At 43.5% G+C, this 25,440-nt stretch overlaps 1 protein-coding gene across 1 annotated transcript in view; it reads right to left on the reverse strand.

Moving 5' to 3' along the window:
• pde1ca (phosphodiesterase 1C, calmodulin-dependent a) overlaps positions 1-25,440 on the reverse strand; it is a 119,619-nt gene that overhangs the window by 12,046 nt on the left and 82,133 nt on the right. The window contains exon 15 of the mRNA XM_047344602.1: positions 17,117-17,277. Coding sequence (XP_047200558.1) covers positions 17,117-17,277 — 161 coding nt within the window. The remainder of the gene's footprint in view (positions 1-17,116; positions 17,278-25,440) is intronic.

A 25,440-nucleotide genomic window follows, 5' to 3' on the forward strand; every position in this document is an offset into this window, starting at 1 on the left:
CACACAAAGGAGTTTTCTCCATTTGTAACTCCAGGTGATTTCCTGCAAAAAAGTTATGTTCAGAATGTGTAATGCGCCAGCCACATTCCAGAGGCTGGTCAATACTGTGCTGTCTGGGCTCCCTGGTTGTGAAGCCTACTTGGATGATATAGTGATTTACTCTGACACTTGGCAAAATCACATTCTGCAATTACAGGAGGTTAAGCAGAGCGAGCCTGTGGCTTAACCTGGCAAAATGTGATTTTGGTCAAGTAAAAGTTACTTATCTGTATAAAGTGGTGTGCAGAGGGGATGTGTGTCCGCTCCAGTCTAAAATAGCAGCAATCTTGGCATTTCCTGTGCCTGGTTCCAGACGGGACCTTCACTGTTTCCTCGGAATTGCTGGTTATTACAGGGGGTTTTGCAAAAACGTTTATGCTGTGGCAGCACCCTTAACTGACAGGTTATAAGAATAAGAAGTTCTTTATTAGTCCCGCCATGGGGAAATTTGCAATGTTACAGCAGCAGAAAGACATCAAATAAGTAGCATGCAGTACTTAGTAAATATATAGAAATATAGAACAAATATATAGAGAATATAAATGTAATTCAAAAAAAGTCCTTAAGTCCTAAGGTGCAGTTTCTGTGGTCCAACGAGTGCCAGTAAGCTTTTCAGCAAATCAAGGATCTGCTTACTAGCGTTCCTCTTCTGGCCCTGCCAAATTTTGATCTACCATTCAAATTGGCAATTGACACTACTTATTTGGGGGCGGGAACTGTTTTGATTCAGGACAGTACTGATGGAGTCGCACATCCTGAGTCATATTTCTCAAAAAAGTTTAACCACCATCAGCCATCACCATCTACAAGGGAAGCTCGAGCTATATTACTAGCTCTTCACCATTTTGAGGTGTACGTAGGCTAATCCAACCTCCCTGTCACCATTTACACAGATCACAATTTGTTTTTTTGTGTCTGTTCTTTTTGCAGAGAACAAACAGCAAACAGCAATGATAGTGTGAGAACAACGCAAGACTATGGATGAGATCCAACATGGTGGCGCCCTGCTGCTGGACAAACCATACAAACCACCAACTCTCCTGAAACGATCAGAACTTTCTGCCCTGGATTATAGCATTATGACTCTGGAAAACCTAGAAGACTGTCCACAGATGCAAACGAGGAGGGACTGGTCCACTTAAACAGATGACAGAACTACTATCAATAAGGTCAGTGTGCTACAGTTAGTAAACAGTAGACTGTCAATTCTGAAAATACTTCACGTGAACATAAAGGATCTTAAGGCGAGCCTCGAGGTCAGTCACATTTCAAAACACTACAGATAGAAAATAAAAATCTAAAACTTACAGTCAACACAGTCAACACCGTTTCTGCCTCGGTCGACACCATCGCCACCTAACACAAAATCTTGAAATAAACCATTTTGGACATCCAGTGTCGCAGTATGTGCAGTATTCTCTGGAATAACTGAACAAACCCAAGGAAAAACAATAAAGGAATTCATGCTCTCAGCCCTGAAACTAACTCCATCCAGGTTGGATGGGGAGCGTCGGTGCACAGCCATTTTCAGGTCTCTCCAGAGATGCTCTATTGGGTTCAGGTCTGGACTCTGACTGGGCCACTCCAAGACTTTCACAGAGTTTCCCTGAAGCCACTCCTGTGTTTTTTTGGCGGTATGCTTTGGGTCGTTGTCTTGTTAAAATGTAAACCTTCGCCCCAGTCTGAGATCCAGAGCACTCTGGAAAAGGTTTTCACTCAGGATTGCTCTATATTTGTATGCATCCATTTTTCCCTCTATCCTGACTAGTCTCCCTGTCCCTGTTGCAGGAAAGCATCCCCACAGCATTGTTGGGACAGGGTTTTTGTGAAACCAAAGTTCGGCCTACATGGGCAGTCAAAAGCCTGAAGCCGCATGTCCCTTTGTTCTGGAGAAAACCAGGCCCTCCAAAACTCCAGAGGAGCACAGAGGTGCAGCTTCCAGCTCATCTCACCAAGGAAACCTCCTCGCAATCCAAGCTCTACCAACCTCCTAGCAGCGACGCGATGTCCTGCAGGAGAACTTCAAAGAGCAACTGACCAACAGAACCACGAAGGCAGGAGCCACACAACCAGCAAGATGATTTCACAGAACTGCGAACTGCACAGCAACCTCTTTTCCCCTTTCCACGGATGGGTAACACAATCAATCAATCAATCAATCAAATTTTATTTGTATAGCCCATATTCACAAATCACAATTTGTCTCATAGGGCTTTAACATGGTGTGACATCCTCTGCCCTTAACCCTCAACAAGAGTAAGGAAAAACTACTTAAAAACCCTTTTAACAGGGTAAAAAGAACGTAGAAACCTCAGAGAGAGCCACATGTGAGGGATCCCTCTCCCAGGACGGACAGAAGTGCAATGGAAGTGTAAAGGAGAACATCAAGATAAAGGTTTTAGCAGCATTGATAAGGGTAAACATTTTGAAGTATAACTGAAGGTCAGTGAATTGGTGGATTAATGTCATTAATGGTCAAGTGTCTGAGGAGAAATACTATGTATCGAGCAGTCCTGCTGCAATCATAGTCTATGGTCAGCAGCCAGCAAGATCATGATCCACCATCAAGATCGGATGCCACTATAGTCCACAGTCATTGTCCACTGCCGCCATTAGGATCCATCATCAGCTGCCACCTCGGTCGTGGTCCACCACCAGTATCTGATGCCAACACTCCTAATCCATGATGTGGCCACAGCCGCGGCCCTGGATCTGCGAGCGATAAGGCAAAGGGACTCCGGGGAAGAAGTCAAGTCAGTAACATGTATTGATGGGATATGAATTACTTTGATGTGATAACGATTGAGAAGAGGAAGGAGAAGCTGGAAAGAGAAGCTCCGTGTGTCATGTGTCCCCCGACCTTCTAGACCTATAGCAGCCTAACTAAGAGCGGGTCTAAGACAAGCCTGGACCAGCTCTAACTATAAGCTTTATCAAAAAGGAAGGTTTTAAGCCTACTCTTAAATGTACAGATGGTGTCTGCCTCCCGAACTGAAAGTGGAAGATGATTCCACAGGAGAGGAGCTTGATAGCTGAAAGCTCTGGCTCCTACTCTACTTTTAGAGACTTTAGGGACGACAAGTAAGCCTGAATTCTGGGAGCGCAGTGCTCTAGTGGGTTGATAAGGTACTAACAGCTCTTTAAGATATAATGGTGCCATATTGTTAAGGGCCTTGAAGGTGAGGAGGAGAATTTTAAATTCTATTCTAGATTTAACCGGAAGCCAGTGTAGCGAAGCTAATACTGGAGAAATGTGGTCTCTTTTCCTGGTTCTTGTCAGGACACGTGCTGCGGCATTTTGGACAAGCTGCAGAGTCTTTAACGACTTACTGCTGGAGCCTGATAATAAGGAATTACAATAATCCAGTCTGGATGTAACAAAGGCGTGGACTAGTTTTTCTGCATCCTTTTGAGAAAGGACATGTCTGATTTTGGAGATATTACGCAAGTGAAAAAAGGCGGTCCTAGAAATTTGTTTTAAGTGAGAATTAAAGGACAAATCAGGATCGAAGATCACTCCCAAGTTCCTGACTGTTTCATTGGAAGCAAGGGCAACTTCGTCTAGCGCAGCTATATCGTTAGATAATGTATCTCTAAGGTGTTTAGGGCCAAGTATTAGAACCTCTGTCTTATCTGAGTTTAATAAGAGAAAATTGTGGGTCATCCAGGTTTTTATGTCCTTAAGACATGCTTGGAGTTTAGTTATTTGATTACTTTGTTCAGGTTTTATTGACAAGTATAACTGGGTGTCATCCGCATAGCAGTGGAAATTTACCGAGTGTGTCCTGATAATGTTCCCGAGTGGAAGGATATATAATGAGAATAAAATTGGGCCGAGCACAGAGCCTTGTGGAACACCATGGTTAACTTTGGTGCGCACAGATGACTCATTAATTTGCACGAATTGGGAGCGATCAGAAAAATAGGATTTAAACCAGTTTAGGGCGGTTCCTTTAATGCTAATTAACTGTTCTAGTCTCTGTAATAAAATGTTATGGTCAATTGTGTCAAATGCTGCACTAAGATCTAACAGAACGAGGACAGACACAAACCCCTGATCTGAAGCTATTAGAAGGTCATTAGTGACTTTTGCCAAGGCTGTCTCTGTACTATGATTAGCTCTAAACCCCGACTGAAAGTCTTCATATATATTATTTTCCTGGAGAAACTCACACAGCTGATTGGCTACAACTTTTTCTAGGATTTTAGACAGGAAGGGGAGGTTAGATATCGGTCGGTAATTGGCTAAAACCTCTGGGTCTAGGGTAGGTTTTTTGAGGAGGGGTTTGATTACAGCTATTTTAAAAGACTGTGGTACATATCCTGATGATAATGACAGATGTATTGTGTTCAGTAATGAACTGTCAATTAGGGGCAGAATTTCTTTAAGTAATTTTGTAGGAATGGGGTCTGAGATACAAGTTGTTGGTTTCGAACATGAGATTAATTTGGTCAGCTGATCAAGGGTGATCAGAGAGAAGCTGTCTAAATAATTGGTAAGATTCTCAGCCGTTTCTGAGTTTTCTGTTCTTGATGGGGTATTAGTGCCAATTGAGGGCAGGAGATGTTTGATTTGATTTCTAATAGTTAGAATTTTATCATTAAAGAAATTCATAAAGATATTGCTATTTAGGGATCGAGGAATACTGGGTTCGGTGGAGGTGTGACTCTCTGTCAGCCTGGCTACAATGCTGAAGAGAAACCTGGGGTTGTTTTTATTCTCTTCTATTAGTTTCGAATAGTAGGCGGCTCTTGCTTTGTGGAGGGCCTTCTTATATGCTTTAACACTATTCTTCCAGTCTAGGAGATTTTCAACACGGTTGCTGGAGCGCCACTTCCTTTCTAGTTTTCTTGATACTTGTTTTAACTCATGTGTCTTGGAATTATACCACGGAGCTAATTTACTATGTTTTATATGTTTCTTTTTTAGAGGCGCTATTGAGTCTAATGTTAATCGTAATGAGTCTACAGAGCTATCGACGAGATGGTCAATCTCAGTGGAGCTAGGGTTTTTAATGAATTTGTTGTTCATATCGACGGATTGTACGGGTTTAAATGTAATCGGAATTATTTCCTTAAATTTTGCTACAGCATTATCAGGTAAACATCTTGAAAATGAGTTTATTATTAGTGGCATATATTCTGATAGTGAAAAATCGAAGGTTATTAAATTATGGTCTGATAGAATTGGATTGCGCGGAAGTACCGTTAGATGTTCAATTTTGACACCGTATGATAATATAAGGTCAAGTGTGTGGTTACAACAATGAGTAGGTTGGTGTACACACTGACTGAAACCAATTGAGTCTAATATCGAAATAAATGCTACGCTAAGGCTATCTTTATTATTGTCAACATGAATATTAAAGTCACCAACAATAATAATTTTATCGGTCTTTAGGACTAGGTTTGATAAAAACTCAGGGAATTCTGTTAAAAATTCAGTATAAGCCCCAGGGCACGGTAAACTACAGCAAATATGATTGGCTGTTGGTGTTTCTTGGTTGGTGTGGAAGACTAAGAACAAGACATTCAAATGAGTTGTAGCTTAGTTTAGGTTTAGGATTAATTAATAGACTGGAGTTAAAAATAGCAGCAACTCCACCTCCTCGACCAAATTCTCTGGGAACGTGTGTATTTACATGACTGGGGGAGTAGATTCATTTAGACTGACATATTCATCAGGATGCAGCCATGTCTCAGTGAGGGACAATAAATCTATTTTATGATCTGAGACTAGTTCATTAACTAAAATAGCCTTTGATGATAATGATCTTATGTTTAACAGACCACATTTAAAAGTCTTTGTTTCCTGAGTTGTTGCAGAGGTTGTGTTAATTTGTATTAGATTTTTGTGTGGAATTCTCCCTCTGTTATTGTTTGATTTAAATAATGTAATGGGACGGTGGACAGACACAATCTCTATGGGTTTGTGGTTGTGTGACTGATCCAGAGGGAGCGCAGAGACATGTTTAGCACTGCAGCTCTGCGTCCTGGTCCCAACTCTGGGTTGTCATTTAATAGAACATGTAATTTTCCTAGATAAGAGAGATGCTCCATCCCAAGTGGGATGAACGCCGTCTCTCCTAACAAGACCAGGTTTCCTCCAAAAAGTTTGCCAATTATCTACAAAGCCCACACCGTTTACAGGACACCACCTCGACAGCCAGCGGTTTAAAAGACAACATGCGGCTAAACATGTCATCACCTGTTGTGTTAGGGAGAGGTCCAGAGAAAATTACTGTGTCCGACATCGTTTTTGCAAAAGCACACACCGACTCTTAACTTTAGTGACCTCCGACATACGAGGCCGGAGTCGTTGCTGGCCGACGTGAATTACGATCTTACTGTATTTACGTTTAGTTTTAGCCAGCAGCTTCAGTTTGGATTCGATGTGCCAGCTCTGGCCCTGGAATACAATTGACTATGGTCGCTGGTGTCGCTAACCTCACGTTTCTCAGAACCGAGTCACCAATGACCAGAGTTTGCTTCTCAACGGGTGCGTCTGAGTGGAGAAAATCTATTTGAAACGTGAGCTGGTGGGTCTTTAATCGTGGGCTTTTAAGGGTAGCACTATGCCCTCCCGGACAGTCACCCAGCCCCCCTGGGCTCCCGGCTGCACGGGACAAGTCGAGGACTGCTAGCGGAAGCTAAGCTAGGTGGCTCCGCGGCGGCTAGCGGGGCTGGCTAACTACAGCTAACGGAGGTTCTAAGCAGCGGAGCCGACCTAAGTCGCTAAGCCTCGCCTCCATCGCTACCAATACACTACATTTATTACATGTACCACTACTGTTAAAGGAGGCAGAGGAGTAAGTAAACATGAGACACTCGGAGCAAGAGAGAGCAGGGGAGCAAGAGGGAGAGAGAGATGCCATCACTGCTATATTAGACTACGAGGGTGAGCTCAAACAGAAGAATCCGGTGACACGCTGATGTAAGGACACAGAATCACTAAGCACCAAAGAGTAGGAGTTGGTATGTGTTGATGTTTAACTATAGACTTAGCCGTAGTAATATAGAGAAATATCTGTGTTAGCAGAGGAGCTAGTTCAGAGACAGCGACCACCACCAGCGGCAGGAAAACAGGAAATGACGCGACTCACTTACCGTAGTACGTAGAATAGACCATCTAGACAGCACAGAATCATTCACACGTACAGCTGAGCCCACAACTGGGCTTAATAATTATACTAGGCTAAGCAAAGACTGTTTATTCGATTCTGTGTGATGTTTATAAGTTTGATTTGTGTTGCTTTGATATTGTGGTTACAAGTTATTTGAAAGTTAATGTTAGTTATGCTCTTCAGTCTTTCCTTGCATGCATCTAGTAACTTTCTCTAATTTGGCACACACACAGACACACGCATATCTCTTCACCCTATTATCTCTGACCCCCGACACACGTCGTAAACATTCCAATAGGGGGGAGGGGCGTTATCTTCAAGGTGGCCAACCGCCATTGTGGAAGCACGCTGACTCACACAGACACATTCACATGCATACCCACATACCTATCTTTGTTTAGTAAGTACACCGTTAGTAATTTGTGTTTTTATACTTTGTTATATTCATAATAAATGTTTTTCTTTCACAAATGTTTTTTCATTAATGTTGCATAAGTGAATTTTGCCAACCTCTACACTGTCAAGAACTCTATATCCTTCAACTTAGCTAAATATCTATATGGCAATTTTGGTTATAGTTATTAATTTAATTGTTAATCAGAGTTCCAAATTTGTAGTTAGAACTTTTATGAGACTTAATCAATAAATTGGCTATCTTTTCCCTTCCTTTGAAGGGTGGTGCCCCAAGGTAACTTTAATAAATTAAAGTTATTATTGAATATTAATATTTTTAATATTAATATTCAATATTTTATTTTGATAACCAAATTTATTGAATGCCGAAAGGCACACCATTTTATGGTATCACGTTTAATGCATTATTGCACAACAGCATGATGCTGCCATCACCATGTTTGACTGTAGGTATGGTATTAATGAGGCGATGCTCAGTGCCTGGTTTCCTCCACAAAAGCCTTTTGGAATTTTGGCCAAACAGTTCAATTTTCATTTCATCAGACCAGAGGATTTGGCTTCTTGCGGTCTGAGAGTCGTTTAGGTGCTTTTTGGCAAACTCCCAGCGGGCTGTCATGTGCCTTTTAGTAAGGAATGGCTTGTGTATGGCCACTCTACCATGAAGGCCTGATTGATGGATGGCTGCACTGATGGTTGTCCTTCTGTAAGGTTCTCCCATCTGCACAAAAGAACTCTGGATCTCCTTCATAGTGAGCATTGGGTTCTTGGTTACCCGTCTGACCAAGGCCCTTCGTCCCCAATTACTCAGTTTGGCTGGGTGGCCAGATCTAGGAAGAATGTTGGTGGTTCCAAATCTCTTCCATTTGAGAATGATGGAGGCTACCGTGCTCTTGGGCACTTTCAATGCTGCAGACATGTTCTTGTATCCTTCCCCAGATCTATATCTTGACACAATTCTGTTTCGCAGGTCTATAGGGCTTGGTTTTCACTCTGACATATACCATCGACTATGAGATCTTATCTAGACAGGTGTTTGCCTTTCCTAACTATGTCAAATTAATTCAATTGGCACAGGAGGACTCCAATCAATATGTAGAAGCATCTCAAGGACCATTGATAGAAGCAGGATGCACCAGAGCTCAGTTGCAAGTGTCATAACAAAGGGTCTGAATACTTGTGTAAATTGAATATTTCACTCTTTTATTTTTAATAAATTTACAAAAACCCTCCAAAAAACATTTTTTGCTTTGTCATTGTGGAGTATTGTGTGTTGATTTATGAGAGAAAAAAGTGAATTGAATCCATTTTAAGATGTGTCTGAAACATAACAAAATGTGGAAAACTTGAAAGGCTCTGAAAACTTTGCGGATGCACTGTAAACACAGTAAACGGACTCAGTTGATTAAGGTGACCATTTTTGAGAGCAACAGCTAAGAGGGAATGCCATAAATCTGACATGCAACCAGTCAATAGATAGTTCAAATAGTCTGACCTACAGTATCTGTTTGGTAATGCAGGGCCTACCTTGCACCAGCAACACTGACGACAATGACAAACAATTCCTTCATAAGCAGACAACTGATTGTACCTTTAGCCGTAGCAATTAGTTTCTAAGTAATTAATTAAAGGGCCCATATTTTACACCTTTTTGGGATTTAATTTGAGGTTTTGGTACCCCTAAGATGATATATCAGTGGTTTAAAGTAGAAAAAACTACTGCAATGTGTATTTCCATGTCCTCTCGTCTGCCTCTCTCTGGAGCTGCAGACAGAACAGGCTGTTGAGCTCCTCCTCTGATTGACTGCTCTTTGAGTTAGACGCAACCAGGCCTATCACCAGTCTCTTTCTGGCGCATTCACTCTGGTAAACACCGCTGAAAGTCACGTTGGTATGTTTGGATACAGCTATAGAATACCAGCCACATATTTACAGTCGGTTACAACAGGATGTTTCTGAATGGTAAGTTACACCGTCCTCATGTTTGTTCAAGTTTTAGCAGGAAAGTCGGCCAATGTAGGACAGTCGACTCAATACGTAGACGTTACTCCGTATTGAGCACACCAACACAGCACGTCAGAAGAAATAAAGCGTAACCGCTGGTCTCGAACAGTAACGTTCTTAGGAGGAATGTGCACGGACACATTCTCTTCCTACATCCTTCCACACTGTAGTGTTTCTTCAGTGTTGTTTGTTGTGGTTAGCCTGTGGTAGCTAACAAGCTGCTAGCTCAGCAACATGTCTGTGTCGAGTTCGGTGTTGAGGGGTGGTGGTGGGTTCAGAGGCTGGACTGGTACCGGCTGGGTGGGGCTGAGAGATGAGTGCGATCCCGAATGACATCATATGGGGGAGGAAGTACGAAACGAGATGTTTCGATAACATATTTCTGAGAATGGACTGAGTGAAAAAGTCCGCGGAGTGACTGTTTTCATACTTTGAGGGTACCTACTGACCCCCTTCAAGTAATTACGGATTGTAAATCTAGAAGCCCAGAAAATATATTTTACACAATATGGGACCTTATTTCAGAACAATTCTCACTAAACGGCAGAGGTCATCCTCTAACCCTCTGGCAATAAACTGTAAAACGCTTTGAGTGGCCATCAAGAAAAGTGCTATATAAAGACAGACAATTTTCTTACACAAAACAGCTCCCACTAAGTTACACACTTAGACTTATTATTAAACTACAAAAATATAGACACATATATATATATATATATACATAAAATAGAGTATTTTGATACAAAATATTGATCCATTTTTAACAAATACTAATTACAAAATACAATTTTGTATTGTAAATACATATTTTAAATACATGTATCATGAATACTGTCCATACCTTATTCTACCTATCCTTATCTCTCATTATATCTATCCTTCTGTGGAGGTGAGGGGGCTGGGAGAGCACCCTTCACCTGCACCACAGAGGATCAATCAGCACAGGTGAGAGCTGTTAGCTGATTGGTCCTCGTGCTTAAGAGGCAGCATCTGAGCTGCCTCAGGAGGACTGGAAGAACACTCAGACACACGGAGGCACGGAGGACTGAGACTCTAGACAGGACGTAGCTGCAAAGCTAGCTGCTTTAAGTTGAAGTGTGTTTGAGATAATAAAATGTTAAAACCAGAATGGTTCGTCTCTGGCTGCTGTGGTGAGAGCCCCGTGGCATGGTCAACTGCCACACCTTCTATTTGTTGTTTAATCTGTATATCTATCCACCCATATTCCTGATTGTTTATGTGACTATCTGTCACTCTGTATGTATCTGTCTGTTTGTCTGATCATGTTTTGGCCTCTCTATCTGTCATTCTGCATGTCCATCTGTCAGAATGTCGACGGACAGACGTTTTGTCTGTCCGTCTATGTGTCTATGCAGCTGTTTTATGTATATAAATGATCTAGTATAATCTCTCTACATATCTACAGATATACATGCAAGTATGAATATCCTTGGTTGTTTATATTCTGGCGTGTATGTGCATACTATACGTATTGTGGCATCACAAGGGGACAGGTTGTGGAGGGGCGCTACATCCTCACCCAGGATCAGTGCCCACAACCCAAAATGGCCACCGGGCTAGAGACTACAGCTCCCAGACTGCTTCATCGTGCACCCAGCTGCAGGTGCTTAAGGCCCCTAATTGAGGCAGGGCTGGGAGACTGAATAAAGGGCAGAGGGGAGAGCACCACTAGAGAGGAGTTGGGCCCGGAGTAGGAGAGAGGATGCCTACATGGAGGAACAGCTACCGAGGACCTTGCAGGGTTGGAGTACTTTTGTTTGGTGAAGAAACCACTTTCTCCTCCGGGACGCTTTATGTTTATTCATGGACTTTTGTTTATTTTTAATTTTTTGATTTAAAGGAACTGCCAGTGGGACGGACCAATAAACCTTTATTTTTCATTTATACTGTCTGATGGTGCCTGTTTTACGCTCTCTTTTGCACTGCCCCACCCTAGGGACAACCCGTGACACTACAGGTGGTGGAGAATGTGGGCAACGGGGCCGAAGTGCTGATGATTGAGAGTGAAGATTTGGAGGACCTGAGACAACTTTTTTCAGGACTTCAAACACCAGGCCACCAATCCCAAATGGAGCCACTGATGCAGATGCTGTTGGAGAGCCAGAGGGCCCAGCAAGAAATCAGTGGTGCCCTGTTGCAACAGCAAATAAGGGCTAATGACCTGAAGGAGCAGGAGCTCCAGCAGGGGCCAAAATCGAGACCCAGGGCAGCTGATTTCATCCCTAAACTAGGGGTGACAGACGATGTGGAAGCATACCTTCATGCCTTTGAAGCTACTGCAGCTCGAGAAGAGTGGCTGAGGAGACAGTGGGTTGGCTTCTTGCGCCTTTCCTATCCGGTGAGGCACTTAAAGCGTTTCAAGATGTAGAGGCCGATATTGCCCATGACTACGACCAGTTGAAGGGAGAGATTTTGAGTCGCCAGGGGCTCACTAAATTTAGCATGGCCCAACGTTTTCATAACTGGTCTTTCCTAAGTGGAGAGACGCCCCGGTCCCAAATGCATGAGTTGATAAGAGTGACGAAAAGGTGGCTAGAACCGGACAAATACATGGACAGGTATCTACGGGGTCTGCCTTATGAGGCCAAACGGGTAATCAGCCACCAAAAGTTAACGACGGCCACAGAGTTGGTAGAAGCGGTAGAGCAGTACCAGGCGGCCGAGGACATGCTCCGCCCACCCCGTAAAAACCCTGTGGCTTCCCTCCCTGCCCGGCCACGTGTTCATCGCCAAAGTGGTCTTACACTGGCCAACCCTCACTCTAACCCGGAGGTCTGCCAGTGCTATCGCTGTGGCGAATTGGGCCACATCTCGTGGCAGTGCGAAAGGCTAGACGAGCCCATGCCCACAGCCGAGTCCGCCAGTGGACCACATGTCCACTTTGCTGCCCTGCTGGGGGAAAGTAGGGACAGGCGACCGACGTGCCCCGTAAAAGTGAATCAGCGGGATGTAGAAGCCTTGCTCGACTCTGGAAGTGCCAGGACCCTGATCCAGGAGGCCGTCTTGGAGGCATCTTCCCCGGCTCAAGGCAACCTCGTCCCGGTGGTTTGTTTCCACGGAGACACCCATGAGTACCCAACCACCGTAGTGAAACTCACCACAACTAAGGGCACGTTTAATGTTGAGGTGGGAGTAATCCGGTCCCTTCCAGTCCCAGTCCTGATTGGGCGGGACTGCCCGGCCTTCCGGATGCTGTGGAGGGAAGCACTAAAGAAGCTCAGTCGAGAGCCACGGAAATGTAAGTCAAACAATTCTGAAATAAATAAATCATGGGTTAACGTTGTCAACCCCTCCCTTTACACCCCAGGGTCAGTCCAAGCCTTGGCAGAAGCCTCTAGTGGAGCTGAATCGGACGACTCCGAGCCACCACCTGGGCCAAGGGAGGATGTCTCTGATGGCCCTCAGGAACTGCCGCCCCTTAAAGGACAGTATGGAACAGCGCAGTTACAGGACCCAACCCTGGGAAATGCCTTAAGAAATGTCCAGGTCCTAGAGGGAACGTTGGTGGGAACCCGGTTGACTCCTTCCTACCCTCATTTTTCAGTGAAAAATGGCCTCTTGTATCAGGTAACAAGAAGTAAGGACCTAGTTGTTGAGCAACTACTTGTGCCCCGACCTCACAGCCCCACCGTTCTGCAGTTAGCCCACACACACTTGCTGGGAGCTCACTTGGGGGTAGAGAAAACTAAAGAGAGGGTGTTACAGAGGTTTTTTTGGCCAGGAGTCCACAAGGAGGTAGAGAACTACTGCCGCAGTTGCCCAGATTGCCAGATAACTGCACCAAAACCAACTTACCGGAACCCCCTTATCCCTTTACCCATCATAGAAACCCCCTTTGAACGGGTGGGCATGGATATTGTGGGTCCACTGCCCAAGAGTGCCCGTGGACACCAGTACATCTTGGTCATAGTAGACTACGCCACCCGTTATCCGGAAGCTGTCCCCTTAAGAAAGGCAAATGCTAAACAAATAGCAAAGGAACTGTTCCTCTTCAGCAGCCGGGTAGGGATTCCAAAGGAGATTCTTACCGACCAAGGGACCCCCTTTATGTCCAGAGTCACCAAGGAGTTGTGTGCGCTTTTGCACGTGAAACAGGTGAGAACCTCGGTGTACCACCCCCAGATGGATGGGTTAGTGGAGAGGTTTAACAAGACCCTGAAAGCCATGAGTCCTAGTCCTGGTCCCCACCGTGGAATGTAAGTTCTTGGCCACTTGGCAGGGACCATATGAAGTAATTGAAAAGGTTGGGGAAGTCAATTATAAAGTACGGCAACCGGGGAAGAGGAAAGGTGAGCAAATCTACCATATTAACCTCTTAAAGAAATGGCATGATCGAGAGGCGTTGTTCAATTGTCTTCCCCCCAGAGAGTTGAAAGATCCTGCCCGGGACGAAGTGCAGTTTGGCCCGGACCTCTCCCCTCACCAGCTGCAGCAGGCAAAGGAGCTTGTGGAAGGTAATCAGGATGTCTTTTCATGCCTCCCAGGCTGCACCCACCTGGTGCAACATGAAGTACGGACCCAGCCAGGAAAAACGGTAAACCAAAAGCCTTATCGGGTACCGGAGGCCCGCAAGAAGCTGATTGATGAGGAGGTAAGGAAGATGTTGGCATTGAACGTGATTGAGGAGTCCAAGAGTGCCTGGTCAAGCCCTATCGTCCTGGCAGACAAGCCGGACAAAACTATACGTTTTTGTAGTGATTTCAGAAAAGTAAATGAAGTGTCTGAATTTGATGCATACCCCATGCCTCGTGTCGATGAGCTGATTGAAAACCTGGGCCAGGCACGATTCCTAACAACCCTGTATCTTACAAAAGGGTATTGGCAGGTTCCCTTGTCTGCAGAATCAAAGGAGAAGACAGCCTTTGCCACCCCGGGAGGTCTTTGGCAGTACCGTATGATGCCCTTTGGCCTGTTTGGAGCTCCCGCCACGTTCCAGCACTTGATGGATCAGGTACTTAAACCCCATCGAGAGTATGCATCTGCCTATTTGGATGATGTGGTGATTCAGAGCCCAGACTGGGAAAGTCACTTACCGCGGGTGCAGAAGGTCCTAGACTCCCTCCGGCAGGCAGGCTTGACAGCGAACCCCAAGAAGTGTAAGCTGGCTTTCGGGGAGACCAACTACTTGGGGTATACCATCGGGCGGGGCCTTGTCAAACCCCAGGAGGCAAAACTCTGTGCAATCCAAGACTGGCCAAAACCGGTGACCAAGAAGCAGGTGAGATCTTTTTTGGGCCTTGCCAATTATTACAGAAGGTTCATCCCTGACTTCTCTATGATAGCGGCCCCTCTCACAGAACTAACGACCAAGAAACACTCCCGTATGGTGACATGGTCCCCGGCGGCAGAAGAGGCATTTGGCGACCTGAAGAGGGCCTTGTGTTCGAAAGCAGTCCTTACTGCCCCCGACTTCAGCAAGGAGTTTGTGGTCCAGGCAGATGCTTCTGAGGTGGGTCTGGGCGCGGTGCTAGCCCAGATAAAGGAAGGTGAGGAACACCCCGTTCTGTATTTGAGTCGGAAGTTGCTGCCGAGAGAGAAGAACTATGCCACAGTGGAGAAAGAGTGCTTAGCCTTAAAATGGGCCCTGGAAACCCTCAAATATTACCTGCTTGGAAGGAGGTTCACTCTGGTGACCGATCATTCACCTTTGCAATGGATGGCAAAAAACAAAGAAACCAACAGCAGGGTAACGAGGTGTTTTTTAAGCCTCCAGCCTTTTAATTTCTCTGTCATTCACAGGCCAGGACGGCGCCATGGAAACACAGATGCCCTGTCACGCCGTGATGCCTTCTGGTCCTCATTCACCCTGCCGAGGACGTCAGGCCCGGGGAGAGGGATATGTGGCATCACAAGGGGACAGGTTGTGGCCACCGGGCTAGAGACTACAGCTCCCAGACTGCCTCATCGTGCACCCAGCTGCAGGTGCTTAAGGCCCCTAATTGAGGCAGGGCTGGGAGACTGAATAAAGGGCAGAGGGGAGAGCACCACTAGAGAGGAGTTGGGCCCGGAGTAGGAGAGAGGATGCCTACATGGAGGAACAGCTACCGAGGACCTTGCAGGGTTGGAGTAAGTTTGTTTGGTGAAGAAACCACTTTCTCCTCCGGGACGCTTTATGTTTATTCATGGACTTTTGTTTATTTTTAATTTTTTGATTTAAAGGAACTGCCAGTGGGACGGACCAATAAACCTTTATTTTTCATTTATACTGTCTGATGGTGCCTGTTTTACGCTCTCTTTTGCACTGCCCCACCCTAGGGACAACCCGTGACACTACAGTATGCATTTTGTTCGTAAATATGAGTGCATGTAGGTATAGTGTGTGTGCTACTGTCTGTGTTACTAAATATTATTGTATGCTGTCACTTATTAATTAAATAACTGGTGCTTCTGTCCATATATATATATATATATATATGTATGTATGTATGTATGTATGTATGTATGTATATATATATATATGTATATGTATATGTATATATATATGTATATATGTATATGTATATATATATATGTGTATATATATGTGTATATATATATGTATATATATATATGTATATATCAAATATTATTATATGTATCTGTTCATGGCGGGACTTTTGTCGTACATGTGAAGTTTTGAGTTTAGAAATCTTGACACAACTCCACAGGCGAGGCCCATGACTAAAACTCACAGAAAAATACAACTTTAATTAACCAAATTCTAAGTCAATCAGATGAAATCTGTAGGGGTAGTAGGATTTTTTAGCATGTGTGAAAATGCCAAAAATCTTCAATCCAAAATTGCCGACCTCCTGATGGGTGTGGCAAAGACTGGCAAGAGGATTTTCTTTATGTCTTGGCAAGATACAGTTAGTTCCAATTTAATATCTCGAGGGAAAAGTACATGAATAAGAAGACCCTGAGAGAAAATCTGTAGGGGGTGCTATGGTGGATTATACAAAACTGATGAACATCATGTCAACACTCAACTGTCCAATAGAGGAAACCTTTTTGTTTTTAGATTTTAATTGATTTAAATGTGGATTGAGGAAGAAAATACACAAATGGGGTAGTGAGCCCTCTCTTCTTCTGGTGAATACTATCTGATACCACATTATTGTTACATCTAGATTGGTGTTACAGTGCCCCTATTATTCTTTTCACACCTTACCAATCCCCATATCCTGGAATCCCCTTTTGTTTGTAAGCTCTGTGAATGTAAATCACAATTTCTGTACCCTTTTGATCACTACAACTACAATTCCCCTGTCTTTTACTCTGGGTCAATGTGCTGTCTCACATCCGTAATGTTCAGCAGTCTCACTGTATTCTGAAACTCACAATATGACAGCAAAGTTTAAGACTGGTTGATATCTCTTCATCAAGCACAACCAATATTTAGGGCATGTTGCAGGGTGTCTATTACACTAACACACTAAGCTCGTGCTCAGATCTTTCTTTGAAAATGTTGATCCTGAGATAGTAAAATACCTTGAAAAGACTGGATTTGCATAAGATATAGAGAAGTGTGTGGCTACCTTTGGCTGCCTGGGCCTTCCATAACTCCCTGTTGTGATGAATCTCTTGGTTCCACCTGACCTTGTAGCTCTTGAAGTCCTCAGTTGTCAGAGAGCAGCAGGCCTCTGAGCCTGTACTCATACTGGTATGTTTTCCATCACAGCCACAAATATTGTTGACACTGTTGAGACATCCATGTGCACAGCACACACACACACACACACACACACACACACACACACACACACACAAAACAAGTCATCAACATCAAAGATGTGACAGTATCTGTGTCTGTTGTCATAAAACAACCCAGTATCATCTCCAAACATTTAATAGCTACATTGTTCCACTGGGCAAAACATAGTAATCTCAAAATGTAGCCTCTCAAATTGTGAGAGGCCTATGTTTTTGTCTGCCCATTGTTTTTGCATTGGCCTCTGCCCACGTCACGTGACTCTCAAATTCCCGTCTGCGAAACGAAAACATGACCAACATTCCTTGTATTTTCAGGTAAAAATTTCATTTTATAACATAGTTTGGGCATCAAAATACATTCTGACTACATTTCGAGCGAGAAATGTACCCTTTGATTTCTGTCAGGATGCGCAAAATGGCAAACGAGAACCCAATAGCACAACACTTGAGCAGTTTTAGGAGTAGCAAGAGTTCAGGTTTAATGCCAATAGGGAGCAGGCAAAAAGGGAATCCAGGATCCAAGAAGGCAGGTCAGAACAGGAATCAGGCAGAGCAGTGAAACAAGAGATACAGTATATACTGAGTGACTGATGGAAAGCAGGTGCGTCTGGGGGTGGAGCAGGTGTGGTGGATGTGTCATTTTCTAGTGTTGTTTGCAGGGGTTTAATTATCGGTGACGTCTGCGTTCTGTTGCTTTGGTATTTGGGTTATTATCACACTGGGGTTCCGGGTTTGGACAGTAGAGGGGGTGGCTCGTTCATTACACTTTGGACTTGAAGCCAGCAAACACCGTGTCCGTTTCATTTCTGTCTTTTCTAGGTAAGGATAGGTGTTGTAATGTGGGGGCTGCACGCTTGTGCTGTGTGTTATAGGTCGTGGGGAGAGCGCTGGTGGTGGGATATTTGTTTACAGGCGGTTTTGATAGGTAGGTTTTGAAAGTTTGAACATGAGGGAGCTTGCCCGATGCACCATGCTTGCTGGGTGGGCACACGCAGACGGCGCAGGGTCCAGATGTGCGGGCAGCGCCTGGGCCGCTGTGTGTGTTGTATGGTGGAAGTGTTACTGTTGGTTGGGTGAATGTTGTCATTGTGTGTATTATGTTGTTTATTCAGAGATGCCACATATGTATTTTTCTATTTTGAATATTTCATGTTCCGATTTTCCTGATGTGTTTGGTATTTGCTGTAAAATTCAGAAAATGCAATGTCTCTATATCTGTTCATGCATTACACTTTGGACTTGAAGCCAGCAAACACTGTGTCCATTTCATTTCTGTCTTTTCCCCTTTTCTAGGGGCGTAACACAGGCAAGGTAATTAGAATCCGTGGGTAGAGGTGATGCAGAGCAGGGGGGAGTGGCTGAGTTCTGAAACGACATGAGAGTTAGTATATGGAAAACAAGATAACAGAAAATGAAAATACTAAGAGCTGCCTGAAGTTGTGTCAATTTCACAATCTTCAGCCAGTTCATGCTTATGACCTATATTTTATTAGTTATCATGAATATTTTTTCAGATCTCGCCAGAAAATTGTAGAACTGCAACGTTTTTATCGTTGCTATGGTGGTCGCTATGGACGCTGCCATGGTGGAAACCACGTCGTAGCGTGTTGTTTGAATCATCGTCCATGTGTTGTGTCTTTCAGTGAATCAGAATGTTATTCCCGTTATTTGACATCACCATTTGATGATAAATTACACCTCTAATTCCATGGATCTAAGCATTCCCCGCAAGCACATTCATACCGAGCCGTTTTTTGTTTTTCAGTATTTGTATTTCTGCTATGTACAGTTTTGTTTGTACATACTGTTAATCGTCATGTGCTCTGTAATAGCAATGAGTAAAAAATAAAACTCCCAGCATACTGTAGACATCACGGTTGACAAGTGCAAATCTGTTGTCTACTTGAATTGTTATTTTTAAATTTTGTATAACTATAGAGATAATAGGCATACTGTATATGGCTGCACATTATATCAAACAATTACGGTCATCACGATATCAACATGCGTGATATACATATCACAAAAGACTGCTTGGCCTGCAATAAATGGTGTTCAATGTGTCATGTATTCACGCATATTCAGATCATTCCGAGCCGGCTCTGTCAAATTTCGTGCTGCCTCCAAAAAAATTATAGTACAGTGGAAACTGCTAGTAATCACGTTTGTCCCGGGCCAAATTGATGTCTATAAGCGGTTGATTATGTAAAAGAATTGCACAGCTTCTTTAATATAGTCCTAGAATCTGAGGGAAAGGTAACAGCACACACACACACCGATTCCGCTGCCAACTGCTCACTCTCTTTCTCTCTCTCTCTCACAGACTCAGCTGACGTCTCTGATTCTCTACAGTTTAAATGTTAATTTGTTTGAAATGGCGCCAGAATTTCCACACTGATCATCACGTAACGTTTTTTTTCAGTGTCTGCATAGGCTATTAGCATATGAATCGCAGCGAAATCGCTTGTGAGAACTTATCTCACTTCACCATTGGATGAAACCACAGACCTTTGAAACGAAAAGTCGCTTGTTATTGGCTGGTAGATCTGTTGCTATTGGTCACCCTGGGTCATTATAATACACACGTGGGTAATCCCCTCCCACACGATATTAATAATAATAATAATTAATATATAGTAATTATTACTAATAAATTATTTATTCATAGTAATTATTAGTAAGCCTTTACCAAAAGCACTGCAGTTACTGAAGACTATACATTTATTCATGTGATGCTTGATGTTATATGTTGAACATATTGTAGAGGGAAAAAAACATTACATTTATATGTTGAGTCAACGCTTTATTTGGCTTTGCTTTCCAACGCAGTCATCCTCTCCTCCAGGGAAACAGTGTCCGGTTGACTTAAAGGGGACATTGTATGCCCATTTTACCACAAGTTGATATGGTTCCTTGGGGTCTTAATGAAATGTCTGTAACATACTGTGGTGGCAGTTTCTGTTTAATAATGATACTCTATTGTATAATAATACACACATAACATTGTCTCTCGGAAAGTTCAACTAAAACACCTGCAGGTGGGCTCACCCCACACAGCCACCTAGTGTGACGTGTATAGAATGAGCACAGAGCACAGGAGAATCACTTCACTTATACAATCAGAAGCCCCTCCCTGCGAGGAGCCAAAAGGTATTCTTCAGTCTCTTGATGTCTGACCAGGTTGGGCAGAGTTCCTGTCTCAGATCTCCTGGTGTGACTTCTGGTGTGAGACAATCTGTCTCCGAGATCCCCTATCTAGATTTACAACATCAAAAGACCCCAGTCCTGTATACAATGCAGAGTTCCCCTCACCCATCTCTATCAGACACACTAAGTAACCCCCCTGCAGTGAAGCATTTGCTAAGACACACATGTGGGGGCCATAACCACTTATAGTCCCCTCTGCAACTTTTGTAAGTCACAGAAACACATTTGTTATCTACTTCTTCTAAATACATATCTGTTCTTCTATTAAACATTACACAAATGCAAAATCTGCCATTACAATACTTTGGTCAAAATACCACGAGGATCATTTAAAACAGCACCCTTTTTACCCTGTCTAAAACAGCCCTCCACAGAGTGACCTGTTTTGAGTGCCTGTTCCTTTAAATGCTAATGAGCCAGCTCCCCCCTCCCCCCTCTCCCCCCATGATTTTAAACAATATAAATTACATATTTTATATGATATAAATTATCAAATATGCATCCCATACTTTGTATTCCCCTTCTGTTGTCCTGGAGTTTTAATTTTCCCAATCACATAATTAAATGTCCCCTCTGCCCATCCACTACAAGCACACAAGCACGACAGAGAGAGAAAGAGAGGGGTGGGGGGCTATGAAGACCATCATTTACCCCCGAACCCCGACATTCAATGGGTATAACAACAAGCGGAGAAAGCAGAATCGCGGGCTGACCTTATATATACAGTCTATGGGGCTGACCAGCACGGAGAAATGCGCTTGAGAACGGTGCTGCGCTGCCTCGCAGCGGCGCTTCCGCGTCCGGGGTAAACCCGGCGTAACGAGTGGGGGGGCTCTGTGTGTTTGTGCCAGTGTTACAGTAGTGCTGAACACTGCGGACGTCTTCCACACTGCTGGCTGTGTGGCGTTGACACAAATTCCAGCTCACGCATGGGAGAGCGAGCGGTCGCGCCCGAGCAGCTGCTGCAGCCTCCCAGTCCCAACGATCCAGACAAATGCCACATGTGAGTGAATCGCGGGCTGACCAGCGCGGAGAATTACGAGTCCCGTGTGAACAGCCAGGCGGCTGCGCGCTTGGGAACGGCGCTGCGCTGCCTCGCAGCCTCGCTGCGTCCGGTGTAAACCCGGAGTAACGAGTGTGTGGGGTGGGGGGTGGGCCAAGGCCATGTAGGGAGACTTCCAGTGTATTGTTACGACACAAAACACAGAAAGCTCATTCGAGTCACTCAAGCATGACGTTTCTGACTTAGAGGAACCATAACAAAACGCGCGAGTGTTTTTTTTCCAGAGTTTTGGGGTTGGTAGACATGCCAGATACCCACATTAATGTGTAGAAGCACTAACAAAGTGGAAATTGCATGCTATGTCCCCTTTAAGCAAGTTTTATACACTGAAAACTCATGAGGCTGTGATTTGACGAGCCCTCTAACCTGATGACGTTAACAACTGAACACTTCAGTCAGGAATGGACGTATTCACGAGCTGAGTGTGATGTGAAGTAAAACTTCACAAATGACCTTTTCACTTTTGAAGCAGCAGTTACAAAAAGTTTTTAAATTGTATACCATTTACATTTATATAGGATGAGTATGTGACTGAGGACCAGTTTATTCTTTCTGGTGTTAAGTTAATGTACTTACATGATTCTTGCTGTTCTGGGTTTGTACCCTCATAGTTGAATGCACTTATTGTACGTCGCTTTGGATAAAAGTGTTGAGTGTTTTAATGGAATACTGGGAAAGATTAATAACAATAATAGGACAATTGAAGTCCAAATTATGAGGCAATTTCAGCAGAGTCAACAGCTTAGTATGCCATGGACATGTGAATATGGTGCTGAGTTTTTACAAGTAGTTTGGGAGGACAAATGTTTGGGACTCTGTCACGCGATGACACAGCTGATATGCTTTATGTGAAGCACAGGGTTTTGGTGTCAGCAGAAAGACTTTTCTTAGATCTATCATCAGATGTACCCTGAAAATTGTATCACTGATTACACTCATTATAGCATACTTACTTATATAAGGCAAATCCATTCAAGCTACAATTTATGACTCAATAATTATACTAAGCCTGATGTATTTATAGGAGAGATTTTCTTAAAAGGGAGCTAGTACCTTTTAGAAAAAGGTGTAACCTCTGCACTACTGAGTGAAACTATCCTGATTTGCATTTGTAAAGATCACAGTTTTGTCATTTACATGTGAAAGCCCCCCCATAGACCTAGGAGCAGGGGGGTCAACTGCCAAGCTTCTCAGGCTTGTAAAACTACCCAAAACTGGAACCCCACGTCAATTTCCGGCAGTTCCTGGCAGTTTTCTGTGCTGCCTGTAGATTCCTGTGAACAGTCGTTAACCTGAACATCCACCGAAATTTACAGGGGCACTAACTGACACAAATTCTTCTTTTCATGCAGTGTAAGAAGTATCAAGAGGAACACTCTGGGAGGCTCTTAAAGCCTATATCTGTGGGCAGGTTATTTATTAGACTAAATCTGACCGCCTGTCTCATCTCAAACATTTGTCTGAAATCTCTGATGAAACATATAACATTCAATATCACCCTCTGTCGTGTTCTTTTGTCCCGAGATATGAGAAGAGCCGATCTCGGTTTGGTTCAACAAGTATTTATTCAGAAGCAATGAAAAGGTACAGCATAGCTATGGGCACTCTATGCACAGCCTCGGCCATCTATTAGCACGGGGTAGTCAAGAGTCACCCCGAACGGACGGCGGGTGCAGTACTTATAATAGTAGGTAGAACTTCATTGGTCAATAATGAGGGGGAGTCGCCGTGGTTTAGACTTGGCTCTCCCTAGATGGTGTGCAGGCGTGGTCCCAGCCTCTTGGCACTGGAATCCGCGAATGATGAGGAGCAGCTCCAAGTTTCGCCCCTCCTTTGACAGTTGCTGGGCAAATCTTCACATTCTGACAGTGTTTGGTTTTGTGTTTTACAGACAAGCCTTGACTCGGTGTTTATACGGTGTTGTTGTTCATTGGAGTGAGGAACATTGTGTTCCTGCTTTAACGGCTGTATGTTCTGTGTGTGTAAGCATGCGCATTTACGCCTTTCCTATCTGCCCTTCAGAACCTGGGGCAGCTACTTGAATTATTTCTAAGGCGTAGGTCACAGTTTCTTATGAGCACAGTGCATTCATGTATGTGTGATGTTGAATAAAGCTAAGGTAGGCTGTAATATAAAAAAGGTTAGGTATGAGAACAAGTTTAAGTACAGTGTATTGTATGCCACGGATTACAGTCTCCACACCTCCCCTGACCTCTATAATAAGAGGATCTCCCTCGGAACACACTTTGATCTCCCCTATCTACTGAGGAATCAGCAAAAATACTTTTACAGAGCAGAAATAGAGTATATGAGCAGGGTGATAAGACTGAGCGCTTATTAGCTCACCAGATAAGGCAAACAGCTGCATTAAGACTTATAGTCCGATCCACAGGAGATCAATGATGAATTTAAAACTTTCTACACAAAGCTTTATACCTCAGAGTCCAAGGGCGACCCCTCATTAGTAAAACATTTTCTAAACAAACTTCAGATTCCAATACTGGAGGCAAGCCACAAGGCTGGCCTTGATGAACCCTTCACACTCGGGGACCTAGAGAATGCGATTAAAAGTATACAAAGCATCGCTCCAAGACCCCCGGGCCTGAGGGGTTTACCTCTGAATTCTTTAAGGCTTTTTCTAAATTGGTCTCACCAAAACTCTTCCTTCTACCTTCAATCAGGCGTCCATATCGGTTTTATTGACAGAAGGTAAAGACCCAAGGAATCATGCTCTTATCGACCCATTAGTCTCCTAGATGTGGACAAAAAGCTATTAGTGAAGATGCTTGCCAGTCGTTTAGAAAAAATTCTCCCACTCCTTATATCGCCAGAACAGACTGGATTTATTAAAAAAATAATTGTTTTCCAATCTCTGTAGACTTTATAACATTTTATCACAGAGACCTTGCGTCTCTGGATGCTGAGAAGGCCTTTGATCGAGTTGAGTGGGACTTTCTTTTCACTGTCTTTGGGAAGTTTGGTTTGGGAGAAAACATTATATCCATTCCTGACATTATGACTATTTTGAAAGAATATGGTACAGTTTCTGGTTATGAGTTAAATGAGTTAACAAAATCTGAATTGTTCCCAATTAATACAGCGGCACAAAGCCTTTCATACACACATTAGCCATTCAAATTGACAATTAACTCTTTTAAATATCTGGGTGTGGTGGTGACAAGGGACCAGAGATGGCTTGTTTAAAGCAAACTTTAAGCTTTTATAGCTGAACTAACTAATAGCTAACAGGCTGAACTCCTCCCAAGAACACAAGGCATAACTTCTTCTCAATCTTTGATGTAAAGTTCTCCTTTAACCTATATAGGGCAGAATACCAGCTATTTGCCCTGAACAAAGAACTCTGTTTATAGTTTTATTTTTTACTGTGATCAATATTTATTTTGGAAAGTGAAGTGTAGGTAAGACAATGCAGCACGTTCTGTGAAACTGCAAACATGCTAACACTACCCTACTTGTGACACTGTCACAACTTCAGTCGGTTCAGTCTCTAGACTGTCTGCCTGGCTTTTGACCCCTCGTCATCCATTAAACCAGAACTCTTGCTATTCCTAAGACTGCTCAAGTGTCGTGCTTTTGGGTTCACGTTCGCCATTTTTGCGCACCCTGACAGACACTAATGGAGCAGAATGCTATGATAGCCTTGCTATCTAACATCTGCACTCATTTCCAAAAGTTATGGAAGTTATCAGAGATTTGATGCAGTATTACAGTGAAAAGGGATTATTTTCCTCTTTTTGATGGATATTGATGTTGATAAAAGGCAATAAAATGAACACGGCTGCTGTTTGCTTTGTTTTTACAAATCTGCGAACCGAAAGACAACAGACTATGCTAGGGAAGTAAAAAATAAAGAAAAAC

This window comes from Hippoglossus stenolepis, chromosome 19 (assembly GCF_022539355.2).
Source record: "Hippoglossus stenolepis isolate QCI-W04-F060 chromosome 19, HSTE1.2, whole genome shotgun sequence".
In the NCBI taxonomy this organism is placed as follows: Eukaryota; Metazoa; Chordata; class Actinopteri; order Pleuronectiformes; family Pleuronectidae; genus Hippoglossus; species Hippoglossus stenolepis.